Below are 18,395 nucleotides of genomic sequence, written 5' to 3' on the forward strand. Positions count from 1 at the left end.
ATGTCTGTTTAAAGATAGATGATGAAACAGACTTTGGTCAATGACAAAAGTACTGTTAGGTCGACAGTTTAAGTCAACAATGCTTTTACAATGCTTTTGTGGTTAAACTGTTGAGCAGCTAACCAGACACAAGTACTTTCTGTGGTCGTGATATAATCTGCCTTACTGTATGAGAAAACACAGCTGTGGTGCTTAATTCGACTTCCTTTTCTCAAAGTGTTTGACCTCCCTCTTCAAGGCTGTGTACAACACCTTCAGCACATTTACCCTGTGGTGAGAAAAGCTGGATAGAAAGTCAACATTTACTTATTCAAGCCTACTGATTCCTTGTTAGAAAATATAGGTCGTGACTTTAGCGTAACACTTGCTGAAGCTGAGATGTTTTAAATACAGAAACACACTACTTACTTAGCTGTTCCCCTGGACTATCAGCAATGAATAGCTATGCCCTCCTTATTACAACAGAAGAGTGCAAGAGTGAGTAATTGAAAGACAGAGACAAAACAGAGACTTAAGAGGAAGAAGTGGATAAAAGTAAATCAGAGGAAGGGAGTAGGTAGTGACTACAAAGTGCAGTTTTTCATTCAGGTGCACACATGCTGCTCGGCACACACCCCATACCTGCCAGAAGTCCTGCAGAGAGGGAGGGAGGGAGGGGCAGAACGGGAAGGAGATAAGGAGGGAGGGGGGGAGACAGAAGAGGAGAGGAGGAAGAGGAGGAGGAGGGACGGGGAGTTTGTGGGTGGAGAATGGGGATCAATAGTTGGAAAGATGGGGGGGGTTGGGATTTTGGGAGACGGGGAGTTGAGGACGATGGTTATTCACGAGGAAGGGAAGAGAGAGAAAATGGAGGGATTACTCGTTATGTGAATGAGAGAGGACGGCTGATAAGAGCACGAGAGAATAATCAACAGTTAACAATGGCAACGTCAGGTCACATCAACATAAGTTTACAGCACATGAAAGCATGTTCACAAGACCAGGGCAGGACGAGAAAAAACACGGAGATGGAATGAATTAACGGCAGAGAAAGATGTGATGAAACAATTGGTTGGAGCAAACACAAGCAATCCCATTTAAAAGACTTAAAGGTTAAAATAACTGTGTTCCTCTGGACAGGAAAATAAAAATAAACCAAACAAGGTGAGTCAATATGAACAGCAGCTGTTAAACAACCATACAGGGCATGTAATGTGTACATACAGACTGAACCTGGAACAAATTAGAGTCAGCAGGAGCGGCTGGGGGAGGGGAATCCAACTGAGAGGTAACACATACACTTTTAAAAACACTCTTCCACTTTACCGTGGCCAAAACAGTTTGTATGTGACAAATCTCCCAGTTGGGTTGGCTATTTCTAAATAAAAGCATGGGAAGTGAAATACTCTCTTTAAGTGAGCTCTCATGTTACTCTCACACAATGCTGTACACCTCTCTGCCATTGACCTTACCCTTCATTGCAGTTTACCACCCAACCCCCAGCTCAAAGGCTCCCTTTGTACTTCACCACACCATCCATCAACTTCATGATTTGTACACTAGATATACACTCTTCACTGTACATGTCATAACTATTTTTATCTGTCTAATTCAATAATGTTAAGTTCCATGTGAACTACATTTCATGGCTTCTTGGCAGGAAACAGTAATATTTTAATCCTCCTACCAACTAGCTAGTGGTGCCCATTAAACCAATGAGGAAGAGGCATGTGTTTCCAGGGGGTGAAAAAAAGTTGGGCAGGGCCAGGAAGGGAGTGGAGCTCTGGGTCATGGCAGGAAAATCTCAGGGGACAACCAAAGCTAAAAACAGTATCAGAGGAAACCATGTGTCCACAGATTTGCTTGGCAAATAAAGGAGACATGTGACCTGGAGATAGGAATGACATTTAAATAACCAAATTTCACTTGATTAGTCTGAAGCTCAAGCTCTTTGGTTAATATGCTTTTGAAATATGGGTGAATTAAAGTCTTAAGAGCTCTTTTACAACATAAAGCTTAGTAAAATCACTACTGTTTTGCACTGGTCAGTAAACAGGGAAGTTGTAACAATGAGTTCTCTTTAGCTTTACTGACTTATGACAACAACATGGAGACTGGGTACAGATAGTCCTCACCATACCAGGCCCACGGCTGATGGATTTTCATCTTTTAATGAGTTTAGAAATTACAATCACCACATTGGTGATTAGCTAATACTAAATTAATGAGGATGGTTGGCTACTTGGTGTGAGAGACGCTCCCTGGGATCAGTGAGAGGGCAGTAATGGTCAGGAATCAATATCAAGAAAAGCAGTAATGAAAATAATTATGGTGGTGATTTAGGGCTCAGAGATTAGCTCGCTTTAAAGTCAATCTGTGGTCAGGGGTGGATGGCTACACTGTCTAAAGTTCACCTGCTGTTATTGTCTTTAAATAGGTCATTATGCATTGGGCAGGCCTACTTTGTACACACATCTCTCTTAATGATCAAGCATTGGGCTGCTTTGTTTAAGAGAAAGGCTTTTCTAAATGAGGTTTGCTTTACTGAATGCTTTTAGGCAGATACCTATAGGATTCCTGTGCAGGTTGAAAACAGTACATTTCTTCTTCTTAAACCTTTTTTCTGAACTTTCAGAGAAAAAAGAAAAATATTTGGAAAGCAAGATATAGTCTCAATTATTGTGACATATAGAAAATAATGAGTTGACGGTTGAGCAGCAGACAGCAAAGCAAAGAAAAACATAGTATACAGAGAATGGTGTGTGAAAAACAACATCCTTTCAACAAAATTTTAATATATAGATCTGTATCATTCACATTCTTCTCCTACGAAACCTCAGATATGATATATCTATAAATATATATAATATATCTACAAACAAAAAAGTAAACCCAGAAATGCCAGTCCACACTCTCGTATTATCCTCTCAGCTTATTCTATTCATTTCTGCACTCTCGGCTGACAGAATGTGATGGTGTTTTCTCCTATCTCCTCCACTATCTTTTGTAATGCTGTAAACCGCCCTTGATGAGTGTTTGTATATTTCCATGATATTGAGTTGTCACCTCAATTTATACATCACTCCAGTTTTCTTTCCATTCCATTCCATTTTCTTTGATGACACTTGAGCATAAAAGATGAAATGAATGTGGCGGTTCTTCTCTTGCATTTCAAAGGATTTCATTATTACATAATGCAGCATTCATAAAGATTTGAGTTCAGCACTGAAACCGTTCGAAACCTCACTTTGATGAACTATCACTGCATTCGTACAAAGCCTAAACATGTAGTGCAGAGGTCATTCGCTCAATTTCTTCTGTTTGATGATAGGATCAATAAGATATTTCAGAGTTAATAGACAGATTTATGATAAAATGTAAACTGAGTGAAATAGTAAAATATTTTTCTGCACAGAAATGTTACTGTTTTTCAAACTACATTATTCAGTGCTCTAAAAAACAACATCTGCTGTGTTTGGGTAGTGGTAGAAATGGCAGACATCCTAAAACTTTGGCACAAAAACTGAAAATATCTGTCTTCACCATGGGTAATTAGAGTAAGTGAGAAATGTTTTTCTTTTAATTATTATTATTTTTTTGGATGAATTGGTAACTGACATTAGCTACTCTGCGTAATAAACCACTTAGGTAGACCAGCAAGTTGTGCAGTGGGAAAAGAAATAAGCTCTTGAACATTTTTTTAAACATGTTGTAAGGATCAAATTTAAATGGGCATATCATTTTCCAAAAGCAATACAATTTCTCAGTTTCAGCACTTAATAAACTGTCTTTGTGCCATTTTCATTTAAATACTGGGCTTCAATGTTTTGCCCATCATCATATTTTGTTTTCATTTGTATGACTGTATTAAAACACAGCTTTCTGGATAATACAATGCTCAATTAGTTTATAGTAAGAAATCCATCAACAGAAATGTTTCTAAGACATAATTATAAAAACTCCCTACCACTGACTGTCTTGATCTTCTTTACCACAAAGACACATATTTCTTACCTTCCCATCGTAGCGCTTCACAATGAACTGATCCAGCCCCAGATCTGAAAAAGAGACCAAAAGAGAAAATAAACTAGACATGTCATACATATAAGAGACAAATAACAAAGATGTGTGGCAGACTAGTTACACAGTGGGGGCATCAAGATTTATGCCTATGATGAAGCAAAGCAAATGCATTTTCATCACTGAACCTCTGGTAATCACTGACATGTGCTTGAGATTAATAATAGTCATTAACAACCCATTTCTGTTTTGCAGATTCTTTAAAATAAACAGTCATCAGCATTCAGCTTCAACTCTTCTAATCATCAGTTAGAACAAAGTTCTCAACAACGGTTTATTTATAGATCCGGTTGAAACACACACACCAAGGTCAATAGTAGTCATTGTTTATATTTATATATGTATCTCACATTATATATTTTATGTATCTTACTGTGTTCAACAGGTTTATTGGAAATCAATGCTACTATATCTTGCTAACCCAATGAATAATGACTTCAACGAAGCACACATATGGATCAGGTGAAAATGAACAGTCTATATTGTGCTCTGGTCTTTGGTCCTGTCAGTTTTAATGTATATTTATTTCTATCATGTCTTTATATGCAAAAGGCATCAATTCAAATACAATTCTTCTCCCTGGAAAGATGACATGAAATGTGATTTTCCACACTTTTTACTAAACCTAATCAAATATACTTCAAGCATGAGTTATGAAGTTTTGCGTAAAAAAAGACAATCCTGCCTCCAAATTAATGTGATTCAAACAAACTAACCTTGTTCAGGTGATTATTTTCCAAAGCAGCAGCTCTCGTCTTGTTAAATGAAGCATGCAGTATTTGAGAGATTTTTTTTTTCCCCAAGAGTCACACAGGCTCTCTAGATCACACCGAAAGACTAGTAGCACAATAACCTGCTTGAACAGTCTCAAATCAGATTAACTTTGAGAGCGACGGTTAGAGTTTAATATCATTAAACTGAACACTAATTAAGTGAAGATCATAATTTTGTTTGAGGTTAACTTCAGAAGAATTACCGATCACCTAATCACAGAAGACCTATGCAAATGCCCTAATGCCTTCTTCTGCTTAGTCAATTATACTTTAACTTCAGGTCGGTTACTAAAATCACCAGAGATTCCCCACTCAGGGACTAAATCGCTGATCCCCAAGCCAACATTTCTAGAGCTGTCCTATTTCAAATGTACCTGAAAAAGGGCAGCAGATCCTAGACAGTATTTGAAAGGACACAGCTCATCAATCCAGCAGCCCTTACTTTACCAGAACATATTCTATTAAAGGGCAACATCCTAGTTTTAAAATTAACATTCTAACTTAATGAGTTGATAAAGACCACATGATAGCACCAGGAGTATTGTCCCTGTGAGCCTGGACGGACAGATTTGGGGATGTTATGTGTACTATGAGTTTCTGAGGATTCAGTCTATGTACTGAAATGCAGTAGGTAATTTTCAGACTCTACCCAAACAGGCAATTCAAGTGGAGTTAAAACTTTCTTATAAAATCTTATAAAAGTTTCATCAGGCCTGTTGGTTATTCATCATCTATGGGCCAGAAACTGAGTATTAAAAACAACAAAAGCAGACATGACCAGGCAGTCTGTTGGTTTACCTCACTTGGGTTGGGATTTTCTTTTGAAGAGGCTCTGACATAAACTGCTGTTTCTCTTGATTTTTACATGCCAAGCTTTGCCGATGCTGTTATCTAACAGAGCTAAGTTTATTACTTTATTCCTGTTTGGAAGGGCAAAAGAGAGCATAAAGAAAGAAAGAGTTGGCCAATCGTCAAGAGGGGAGCAGAGGTACTGGGTCTAAGAATGGAAGGCCAATGGGGGCCAGGCTAGGCCAAGTCTTGGGCATGGTTAACAGATGGAGGTGCTGAGGTGAGCAGGAAAGTCAGCACAGACGTGACTTGCCAAGCTAAGTCCTTATTAAGTGCTTACTGCAGGCTTGCTTCCTTTACTGTGGATGAAATCGAAGGATGTAAAAGTCCTCATGCACTGAGCATTCGACAACAAGTGTGTGACAGAGACAAATATACTTCCATCCAATAAAATGTCACAAATATCTAAGTGAATTTTAGTGTTGAATAAGCAGATCATGACAGATAAAGACAAGATGTGGTGCTGAAACACGTCTATGCCAAGTTAAGCTCCCTGCCTTTCAAACCCTCCTATGGCTGCAGATCAAATATCTCTCACTGGCTCCATGTGTGACGCCTGAGATCTGCTCCGGTTTGAACCTGTTAATTGATGCACCAACTGCTGTGCTGTGATTCCCCTCAACTCAGCGTGATCGGACAGCTCTGTCACTTCCACCCTCCCTCCCTCCCTCCCTTCCTGCCTCCCTTCATACTTGTGAACATGGTCAGTAGGATTGTTTTACCGCAAAGTGTCATAACCCCTGAACTGCCAAGCCTGTGCTAAGTGTCCCTGTAGCTGGATGAAGGATTGTGTTGGGAAATGCTCTACCAGTGGAGAGATTTGATCTCAGCATTGCTAACCGATCACCATAAACCTGCATGTATGCGACAACCAATGATGCACGCAAGGTCGCCAAGGTGTATTTACAATCACTGTTGAAGGGTCTAAACATTTGGTCGAGTTTACAGAACCAACTCAGTAAAATCAAAGAAAACAACTGAAGCATGTCAGTGGGAGGAAAGAAGTCAATGATGAATCAAAGGTGGTGAAAGGACAGGGAGGAGACTCACTCTCAGGCTGCTTCTCATTAGGTGTGATGGAGCGTATGAAGTCCTGGGGCGTCATGTAGACCTCAGCATCACCATGTTCGCCTATGACCTTCAGCGTGGCGAAGTAACGGAAAATCTTGTCCGGAGTGGAGTAGGCTCTTATCCTGTTCTCATACTCCATCACCTGCCAACCAGACAGGAAACACCAGTTAATGACAACTTTTAACATATTAGGCATGAGGACCGCACAAATATATCCAAACATCAACCAAATCAAAGACTACTAGCAGGAAAACAAGTTGTGACTCCTGGTGGCAAGCCATATTAACCTCCTGACTACTGCAACTAACACATATTTAGAACAGGAAATACCGTTTTTTCAGGATCAGTCTGACTGACAGGAGAGACTGCAAAAAGATCACAGCCACACAGCTGTGACAACCACAGAGCAACATTTTGGAAAATACAGAAAAAAAAACGCTCTTCATTCAGCTGTGATACAAACATTAGCTACGTCAATGTTTGTCTTGACACGGCCATCTGCCTTTTAGCAGAAAGTTTAAAACAGAAATTGACAGAGCGGTGCTTGGGAGCTGTGCTCAGCTGTAATCCACACAGGAGGTTATTTTATGTGACGCTGAATGATTGTTTACAGTACACAAACTCCCTGTGGAAAAAGCTTCAACTTTTGGAGACTGTTATCTACTTTAATTTGATAACTGAAAGAGCGAGGGAGAAAGTGTACACAGACTTTGATCAAGCTAGATTCCCATCTTGATTCTGTAGATGTGATTTCGTGCTTCTGTGTTGGTTCACCCTCTTTAGCAGAGCTTATTGGTCTTTAGGGAAATCACCAGAAGCGTGTCCCCCAGAAGAGGCAACCATCAGTGTATGGATGAGAGGTTATAGGACAGTCATGTGGAAATGCTGGAGAGGCTGACTGATGGAAAGCCCGGGGTACCCTGTCATCTCTCTCTGGCTTTCATCTCCTCAGATTTACAGACTACTGATCTCAGCATCACCCACAGTGATGGAGAGTAAAGCCAGTTCTTTTAAGCTTTTAGCCATTTATGCCATCTCTTTCCATTACAAAAAAAATGCGCATACACAACCAGGCGGGTGAAATTTAAGTAACTTTTTTCCCCTCTGATTTTCAAAGACAGTTGTGCAACATCTGAGACAAGAGTGGTAAATCAAATTTTAAGTAAGAGGGTGAAAGCACTGAATTTTAAACACGCGAAAAATGCTTCCTGCCGCATTATTTTGCATTTGAAATGGTATCATTCAGAGAGTCTCTTTCGAAGAAAAAAAAATAAATAAAATAAATCTTCTAAAGATAAATCTAAGTACGTCCTACAATACCCACTGTAAAATTTCAACATTATTCAATCAATTCAAGTGCCGTCTGAACATATGCAGATATATACACACACAGGATTTACTTCAGTGTGCTCTAACAGGACTCTTCATTGAACAAAGTGAGTGAGGTGACACCAACAGCATGTTTTCACAAACACACTAGTGAATCCCATGGTGTTTGCTCCCCAGACATCTACTAGCTTTTTTACTGAGGCAAGAGCGATTGCACAATTTCTATATCTACAGCACATAGAGTCGGATTCACCATTGCATCACATTACGTTTGAAACTATTGTTCACAGCTCTTCCACTTTCCTTCTCCCTGGTCCTCCAACGATAATATGCAGAGCTACAGACTGTGTTTATTTGGCATTGTATCAAAGACCCTTTGTTCTTCTGCTTCTACTGTGTCATTGCTGCCTAATTAACAGCAATAAAATCTTACAGGTGGTACATTTTTATTGTTTATGGTGCCAGCGCAGTGCATGCTCATTTCCAATGTGTGTCGCAGTAAAATATTCTGTCAAAATATACTGGCGTTTGCATATTGGACGTTGATTCAAGACACCATTCTGGAGATGAATTAAATACTGGACTGACAGCATGGCTGAATTTTTATTGTTTATTGATTACCTTGCGGTCACGGAATCCAGAGCGAGGCTTCTTTTTTTTCCCCTCACCACCTTCATCCTTTGCTTCGTCGTCTCCACTGCTGGCCTCCACCGATTTCTCTGACTCCGTCTCAGAATCTGTATCCCTCACGAAATCAACTCCCTCTCCGCTTGGTTGCTCAGAGTGTTGAACGGAGGGCCCCGCATCTGCATGTGCTCTAGTTTTCAAAAAATAAAAATAAAAAGTCTGAGGGACATTTCTATGTCATATATCTAGGAGGGTAAGTATTGAATGTGTATTTTTGTGTTTCGCTCTGGTAGCATGCAGATGTGGGGGGTGGTTGTAGGTGATGTTTTACAGCTAAGTATGTACTGTAATGGAAATGTGAGAGATTTTGTGCTGCACTGTGCAAAGCAGAGAGGTTTACAAACTCCCACTTGACCATTTTTCTGACTAAATTGAAAATTGAAATAATAATAATAAATAGCTGAATCTGTCTGGGGCAGGCTGAATAATTCAGTTTAATGAGACACAAGGAGAATGAAGCCTGGGGTGAAGGCCTGGAACAGTCTCGTCCCATCAGTCTCAAAAGCCCTGAGGCATCATCCATCACTCTGCCTCCTGCAGCACAGCCATTCTGTCCCCATAGAACTCTCACGTCACCACTGCTTTGCCTTAACTAAACACCAGCCTGCTTAGCAATGAATAGCCATAAAAACGTTGTAACACCCTTGGGGTGGTGACTTGGAATGTCAACAGAAATGCAGGTAAGCAACAGTTCCCCAACAGTTGCGTAATTGGGAATCGAATCTGGCATGTGCCCAAATACCAGACTGCCATTGAATACTGCACTGCAAGCAAATACTAGTCTACTCAATGTACATCATCTTCTTTGTTCATTTTATGGGCCCAACCCCAGATAGAGGAGCTTGCAAGTCATGGTATGAAGAGAGGCAGCTGTCTAGAGAAAGGCGACTCCAAAGAGAAGTGTGTCATTCAAGGGGAATCTCTTTGATATGGTAAGAAAACCGAGAGAAATGCAGTTCAAACGACATGAAAAGTGAAAACCCATTGTAGTTTGTGGGTAGTGAACAAGTTTGAGTGATATTTTGAAAAGTATTATGGCGATTAGGCAAGCGGACAAAGTGCTCTTTCAAATCTTTATACATTAACATATTTTGTAGGATGAATGAATTCTTTGTGAGATTACAAATAAAGTACTTTTAAAAACTCAAATCAAGAGAAGTGTCATCTTCCATTATCTCCATATGTGTTTCTGTTTGAGCAAATATAAAGCTGGTCATGTTTGTACTTTCAGATGCTGTGTAAATATGATGTAATGATAAAAAAAAATTAGCACATAAAACAAAAAATAGTACATGGAAGTACACACAGTGGTGTATTAAAGGACCCAGGCCTACCTTTTCCAGAGCAGTCCAGCACTAGCAGACACACCAGTTACCCCAGCCAGGGCTGCCAGCATCAGCCTCCTCCGGGCAGAACCCCGTACTGCCCCGCTGTGGTAGCGCCGGGACAACTGCACCAACCCCACCGAAACGGCGGACAATGCCCGCAAGCGGAACATTCTGGAGAAAGAGGAGAGAATAAAGGTAAGGTGAGACAGCAGACACTCCTAGAACTAAACTGTACAAAAATAAGAAGATGCTCTACAATTTTGGGTTAGGCCATTTTGTCCAGCATGGGATTACAGTAAAAAAAAAAAAGTAATCATCAATGGCATAGATTTGCTACACACATATACGATTTGCTACACACATATACTATCTGTCATCTGAACACCATGTAGAAGCGAGTTGACCGCTAGCTCCGTGCTAAGCACAGTCCTTCTCCGGTCATAAGCCGTGGGAGTGCTATGTAAAAACCAAAAAAAAACTAATTACCACTCATCCCAAGAGGCAAAGCTTAGAACAATAGCAGTGGACTCGTGGGATCCGTCTTCATTCTGCACTGCAAAACTGTACCTCCAACAGTCTATGCATAAATGTCTTGGAATTCTTGCACGCCTCAATTTATAAATAACCGAAAGCAAGGATAAAACTAATTGCCACCAGCGTAGTTAAGCCCCAGAACTTCATTTTCGACCAGACTGTTGCTCAATTCATCAACGTCACGGAAAGATGATTAACAATTAAGCAAGGGGCTACTGGTGTGTATCTGTATCTCCCACGTGTGTGCACATAGGACAGGACAGAGGAGTTCACCCCACCGATGCCTGAAGCTGCCACCTGTCGATATCCTATTAACAATTCAGACACCAATTGTCAAACTGATTCTCCCGAGAGATAAAAGAAGACATGACATATGCTAATTGGAGTGTTCAGCAGCCCCTGACAATGGGGACTGAGCGGAACAACAAGCACGCATGCACACCATTTCTGAAGACAGCCTGATGCTAAAAGAGTCGTGCCAAAAATATTATAGACACCACCAAGACTGAACAACCATTCAGTGTAACAGAGCAACTTCAGCCCGTGGTACAAAAAAATCTTTTGTGCTGTACTCCTGAATGAATGCAATGAAATGTAATCAAGTACCGATAACAGCAACAATTAGGCCTAGTCACATCTGTAAATAACAAGATGAAGAACTGAGGCTATAATTTATGAATAATTCACTGACCTGAGAGAATTAGTTGAAGCCTTATCACATCTGCTTGAGAAGTATTTATTGGTTTTTATGTTTGACTGGAGAGATTTTTCATCTCTGCCCCAACAAAACGTGACACAAATACATATACACACATACGCGAGACGACTCTAAGTATACAAGCAGGTCAAACACAAAACACAGAACTGATTTTCTTGATCCATTTGGCTGCCAGATGAAGCCCACCTATTAAAGCTAGTATAATTAGTGCCTTTTGGGACCTCTGTCAACTGAGCTGAAATTAATCATTTTCAAAGTGAGAACCCTGGTCTGTAAATGTTGGCAGGCTTGAAGCTTGTACCGAACATAAATTTTTATAGCTGACAATTCTCACTTTGCTCTCATCAAGCTGTCAGAACTTTTGGGTTAGGAAGGACACGCTTGGGAATTATGCTGAGAGCCACACTGCAGCTACAGCCTCCTCTACTGCACTATCCCTCTGTGCAGAGTCCTGAGGAAGACCCACTACCTTTGGTGGGAGATGCCTCTTTTGACTATTTTACATTCAAAAAGTTCAAAACCATAGGGGGATTTAGGAACTATCTCAGGTTCATCAATAACAAGGCATAGAACCAAGTGTGTTAGAGCTCTTGACCATCCACTGAGGTTTCAGTAAGATAAACAGCACATTACACAGTAGAGCCCGTCCAATATACCATCAATGGCCTATTGCAGACATATCTTTATTGGCGTACATGTTATCCAATATGCAAAGATATGAAAACTGAAAATGCTTGTGGTAATATCTTGGTTTTTCCAGCAGAATGAACTGTGATTTAAAAAATACTGTGATAAGCAGCAGGGAGAAGAAGCAGCTCACAGAACAAGAATTGATTGACCATATATCTGTTAAATGATTGAACATATTCAAGAATATTTAAGTTAAATACATTTTAATAAAAGGTATTTGGTAGGAATGTGCAATATGTCATTGTTTACGATATAACGTCAAACATTCCCCACGGTAAGAATATGTCATCCCACGATAAAAACGATAAATTTCCATTTATGACGTATGTATGTGCGCGACACACTCGCAGCCCAACAGGCATATTGACAAACATTGCGGAAGGCGGAGCAGACATGCTGGGCAGTAAGGAGCTCTTTCCTCACGCTCCAGCCGCTAATCAGGCACTCGGTCGAACCTCCGCAGACAGCCTGAAATGTCTCTGAAGCAGAGACTATCCAGGTGGATTCACGGACTAAACTCTGATTATCTACCTGTGTGTGTTCTCACTTTTTTTTTATTTCATGTACCAGCTGCTAAATCTGAGTCTGACTCGCAATTTACGCTATGAAGAAGTTTAATTTGATTTGTGTCCAATGATTAGAGAGAGACAGACAGACAGTCAACAATAACAGAGAGCGAGCACCGGCCTCGATAAAGCTGTAAATCAGCAAAATAAAAAGTTATTTCCTGATTGTTTCACAGCGGTTCCCCCTAGCCTTTATTATTATTTTGGTCAAAAAGATTAGGCTGAATTGGTGTTTATTATCGTCGTTTTTATCGTTACTGTGATATACCAGAAATGATCAGAATCATTTTTTTAGTCCATATTGCCCATCCCTAGTATTTGGTTAAGAAAGCTTGAGTACCTTTGCATAGTCATAGCCGGTGCAATTTTCTTTCCAGTTCAAAAATTCACTATAGATTTTTGTTCAGTTTGGTTTATTGTAATCATCAAGTCACCTGTATTGACCTTTTCTTCTTTGTTCGACATCTATGAAGTGCAACATTAGAAGTGTATAATAAGTCTTACACTCATGACGCAGCTGTCAGCATCTATTGATGATAGTTTGTATTTGTTGTTATCAAGTTAAATTATTAAATTATCACTGAACTCTACAAAGAATATGCTAATTCTTACATTACACCTCAGCCAAGTAGGAATATATTTTGGGTTCAATGCTGCCCACCTGATAAAATAAAGAATGGGACCTTGTTTAGCACATTGATGTCTCTGACTGCATCATGAGTGTTTAAAAAACACAATTATTTCTTATCTTATTAGCGGCCAGTCCAGTCAGTCCCACAACACAATCCAGGACCACATTCAGCCCTTTCACTTCAGTGACAAGGTACACTTGGACCTGGTGCTGACCTAAATCAATATCGCTCTTGGTCTTGAACATTCTCCACCACCTGACAGCGATAGGCTGAGCTGCCCACAAGAGAAACAGAAGTGTTTATGCTGTGTGAACACAACTTTGTACTTGGATGAGTGCATCCTAAAACAACAAAAAGGGACAAAAAGGAGTGGGGCAGTGTCACTTCAGCAGCCTGGGGCACTAAAAATGATGTTTTATGCCCTCAGTTGAAGCTACCGATGCATTCCTATCAAACAATAGTAAACTTGGCTGTTTTAAGACACTTCACTTTGCAGTTCCTCTGTTGCTCGGGGATGTTTTCTGCCTTTGAGCGCTCAATATAAATTGAGAGAGGGGATTATTGTTACGAGGAGTAACAGGGGCGAAGAAAAAGAAAGGTTTGCACGTTGCCTCAGTTTTCATTTGGAAACTTTCAGATACTGTATAGATCTTTCAGCAGGTCTGTGGCTTAAACTCGATAAAAGTCTATTTTTTATTTAGCAACGTCCAATTAACTGCCGTTTGAAAATGTTACCTTTATCAGAATAAAACAGAGACAGAGGACAAACAGAAAACTCAAATGTTAGGGCATTTCGACTTTCAAGATATAAGCCATTTCCCACTACCCAACTGGATTATCAAGTTTAGAAAACACAAGAATTAAAGTCCAGTGTGCACGATTTAGTGGGCGCCATTTACTATATACTTATGGCAGAAATGGAATAACACATGCACATGTATATTTTCTTTAGCATATAATCTACTACTGCTACTTCAGCATGAGACTTTTGTATGTACAGATGCTGCGGATCCTCTTCCATCTACTCCACCATGTTGAACTGCTCTGTTTCTATACAGCAGTCCAGCACAGACAAGTTAAACACTTGCTCTAGACGGGGCTTATAATATTTTTTAGCATCTTTCACAGCAACCGTAGTTCATGTTGTAAGGAGAGGGTGAGGCGACAGGGTTGCAATCAGCAACTACAACGCTAGATGCCACTAAAATCCTACACACTGGTCCACTTAGACTTTCTGTGCTCAAGCAGGTTCTCGTGGATCGTGGCTGCAGCTATGGTCCTGCATGACGTCCACTACACATATCACTACTGTCATTATTGCTACTGTAATCATTTTATCATTCATTGTAATTGTACAATATGTTTGTGTTGATTTGTCCTGTACACGTGACATCCATTGCACGTCTGTCCGTCCTGGGAGAGGGATCCCTCCTCTGTGGCTCTTCCTGAGGTTTCTTCCTCCTTTTTTCCCTGTTAAAGATTTTTTGTGGGCAAGTTTTTCCTCACTCGAACCAAGGGTCTAAGGACAGAGGGTGTCACTCCCTGTACAGATTGTAAAGCCCTCCTAGGCAAATGTACTTTGTGACTTTGGGCTATACAAATAAAATTTGAATTTAATTGGTAAATCAACATATTGTACAGATGTGGCAGCTCAACTTCGGAAACCACAATGTCCAGACACACCCATGGGTGCACCTGCCATTCTGATAACACTTCCAAGTGATGGGTGACTTTAAGCAGAAGTTAGCACAACATTAGTCTGTCTGAGAATGACCAAGTCCACGTTTTATTCTCCTAAATGTCACCAATATAACTATGAGATGAGCACCCAGGACACTATTCTTATACTATACTCTCATGTGGGGTGTGGCTGATCCCCACCCGTCAGTCACTATGACAACAACATTTGACACAGTACAATGCCGTCATCAGCTCACATCATACTGGTTAATGTTAATTGGTATATTACATATAATATACAAGAATAATAAAAACATACAACACGTGTTATGTTTGACATGTCAGAGCAAAAACTCGAGCCCACAAAGTTGCCCCCACGATGCACAAGGACCCCAATGTTTTGTTTTTAGCCGTAAGCTGACCTCGTTGCCGACAAAATTCAGTAACAGCATTTAGCTTCTATAACCTTTATAACCAGTAATATTTGTTTTTAATGTGAGTCCTAACGTTGTTTCGCTTGCTGCTATTAATGCGACGTGCTTAGCTGCCGAGGTAGTTGTTTTGCAGCTAACGCTAGCTAGCCAGCGAGCTAACAGTCAGCGTTAGGATAAATGTGCGCGGTTAGCTACACACTAACCACGTCAGAGAGCTGTCTTAGCAGAAGAAGCGGCAGGTTTACTCACATTACTGACAACACAGACGCCACTCAGTCCAAAATGTTAATGTAGTCGGCGTCTCAGTAGTACGTCTTCCCTTCTTGTGCCTGCAGAGATGGAGCGCAGCGCAGTTCCGTGTTCTCCCAACAACCGTGCAGACGGCGGGGCGGGGCCACATCTGAGCACCCCGCCCAGTGCACTTCAGACGGGCACAGTCCCACCACTGCTGGGGGAGGCAATTACTGTGAAATCAAATGTCCATCATGCATTTGATGTCAGATTGTTAGGTAGCTGCACAGACTGCATGGATCCTGAATTGGTCAGCATGAAAAAATTTTTTTTTTAAATCTCTAAAAACATTAATCGAAGTCAATCCTATCTGATTTTACCTGATCTGTTTTTAAATAAAGGCAGAATGAAAAAAAGGTGAACAAAATGACTCACTCTTAACTGTAAGATGATGATGAAAACATTCAGTCAATATATAAGCCCTTCTGTATTTTTTCATATCAGATCATGTTTGCATATAAATAGGATATGAACTATGAGGTTCATATATAGAATATTTAGCATCTCAATATTGTTTTAATGAAAAAACAAACTACTGAATATATGTTTCAAATATAGCTTTTGAATACATCTGTGCCATCTCCTATTTCAGAGTTTTTAATAAAAACATTTTCAAAAATTAAATAATTGAATTGAAGTGGGAGTTAGGGAGTCTCTGCTGTCAATCATGCATCCCTTGACAGAGCTCCAGCATAAAAATATGCCTCTTTCACAGTGTGCCAGCTGTAATTGTTGCCTTGAATACCTATTTGCTGGACTGAATGCATAATGTGAGAGGAAAGGCTGGGGAGCTGCTGGGGTGAGTAGGGATGTGTCATAAAAGACTGCAGGTTGCAGGAACTTGTCACATCCAGTGAGTAAGTGCAGGTCAAATATCTGCTTGATGTGGCCGTACATCAATGTTTATGAAGTTATGAATAAAGTAAAGATAGACAGGATACAGTGCTACACAGCAGTGGCTGTTAAGTACTTAGCTCTTGGCTAAATGAATGACTGGACACACCAAGGCACACAACGCATGCATGCAACCAGAAAAGTAAATGCACATTTCTGTCGAACTGCCAAACTGTCAAACAGCTCACTTTAAATGTCATCACACTTACACTAATCCTACATTACTCTGTTGCTATCAGATCAGCAGTTTCTGGCATCACACTTGGTTGGGTGCAATGCAGAATTCCAGGAGGATTTTAATTGCACTAGATTGATTCATAAGCTATTAATGAGTAAAGATTGAGCCAAATGTTTGTCCTTTAAAGATTTGTGATGAGTAAGGAGAATATGATGCATTTTCGAAAGGAACACTGTCCTGAATAATTAGAGAAATCCGTCAATATATCGTCTAACCATCAACCAATGACAAAAGGACGAAGGGTTGAAAAGGTCGGGGCATCTGCAGAGCTCCATGAGTGTTTTCTGTGAGCATGTTTACCATTTTCATAGCTGCTTCATATAGCCAATACATATACAATACAATACAAGTTACAGTTTTTAGTAAGGTTTAAGTGGAGTTGATATATTTAGTGTCTTGATAGAACAACACTGTAATGCCAAATACACATATTGCGACTAATATCTCTCGTTACTCTCTCTACTACAAATTATCTATGCTAATCTCTCTGTCTTCACCCACCATCATTTCTTAAAGCGATTTTCAATATCTGTCCTCTCTCTCTCTCTCTTTTCTCTTCCTCCCTTTTTAATAAGGGAGGCTACTTAACTTTGCCTTGAGCCCTCCAGTGCAGAGTTCATTAATGCAAGCAATTTATCACAAGCATGCAATATGTAATTGTCATCTATTGAAATTTCATATTGAATTTGAATAGCTTCACGACTCTAGTAATCTCCACACAGGTGTCCACAATGGCAGTGACTATTTCTCTAATTCAAGGCCTTTCATCTCAGTCACAAACACAATGTCAGCCTGTTATTATTCTCATTAACATGCAAATCTGTTTTTTAAATTGTCCAAAACACCACTGTAGAGAGCCCTAAAATCAGCCCTCTTGACTGTAGGTACACACCTAAAATACACACATTTAAATGTCATTAAAAATGCATAGGAAATAATCAGCCTGAACATGCTGGATAGGAATAGCTCCTAAACATCTCATGACCAGAGTGTTTTTAGATTTGTCACCATGTCCAGGAGTGTCTGGTCATGGTGTAGGGTTCAGTGTCTTGGCATGTTAGTCATTAGGCCTCAAGGATCAGCTAACAGTTGTGTTAACCTTAAAAGAAATTACATGTCTTCCTTGTCCTCAGGTTTCTACTCTCTGACTCTAGCCCTTCCCATTAGTCAGACCTAATGTGGGTTGAAGACTAAGAGTGTAAGGTAACTATTTACCATGCAGCCTTTGTGTTACAATGCAACAGAAATTTATACAACAGTATTACATGCTGTTTCCATACAGCTATTGTGGCAGTACAAAGGTGGAGATAAGACAGGCTCAACAACATAGCTCAACTGTTTTTATTACATAACAACAGTGTTGCTACCACAGTGAAATTGTGTTTAGTTTAAGAGCGTGTCTCACTCTGAGTGCTATACATCAAGAACACACTTGTCAGTCCATAGGCGAGTGCTGGTTTTACAGAGACTACAGCAGTTTCTGTGCATCCAAGCCAAGACTTGAGCTGCTTTACAGAATATAGTGAAACTTGATCCATAAGCTGTACCTTTGTATAATGGTGAAAGATGTCTCAGATGAAGACCTGCAGACAAAAGCAGGCTCCAATTTCAGCAGTCATGTG

At 40.1% G+C, this 18,395-nt stretch overlaps 1 protein-coding gene across 6 annotated transcripts in view; it reads right to left on the bottom strand.

The window, feature by feature from the left end:
- Positions 1-15,780, bottom strand: part of micu1 (mitochondrial calcium uptake 1) — a 31,048-nt gene extending 15,268 nt beyond the window's left edge. For 2 of the 6 annotated variants that reach the window (XM_010730291.3, XM_010730284.3), the window contains exons 1-6: positions 15,600-15,779; positions 10,103-10,267; positions 8,703-8,898; positions 6,732-6,894; positions 3,994-4,037; positions 622-633 (exon numbers count right to left, since the gene is read on the bottom strand). In XM_010730291.3, the coding sequence (XP_010728593.1) occupies positions 622-633; positions 3,994-4,037; positions 6,732-6,894; positions 8,703-8,898; positions 10,103-10,266 (579 nt within the window). In that variant the 5' untranslated portion in view covers position 10,267; positions 15,600-15,779. Of the gene's footprint in view, positions 1-621; positions 634-3,993; positions 4,038-6,731; positions 6,895-8,702; positions 8,899-10,102; positions 10,268-15,599 lie in introns of all 6 variants that reach the window. The other 4 variants (XM_010730308.3, XM_010730299.3, XM_010730270.3 and 1 more) reach the window with 3 other exon arrangements.
- Positions 15,781-18,395: the final 2,615 nt, after the last annotated feature.

The sequence above is a fragment of the Larimichthys crocea genome, chromosome III, assembly GCF_000972845.2.
Source record: "Larimichthys crocea isolate SSNF chromosome III, L_crocea_2.0, whole genome shotgun sequence".
NCBI classification, from domain to species: domain Eukaryota; kingdom Metazoa; phylum Chordata; class Actinopteri; family Sciaenidae; genus Larimichthys; species Larimichthys crocea.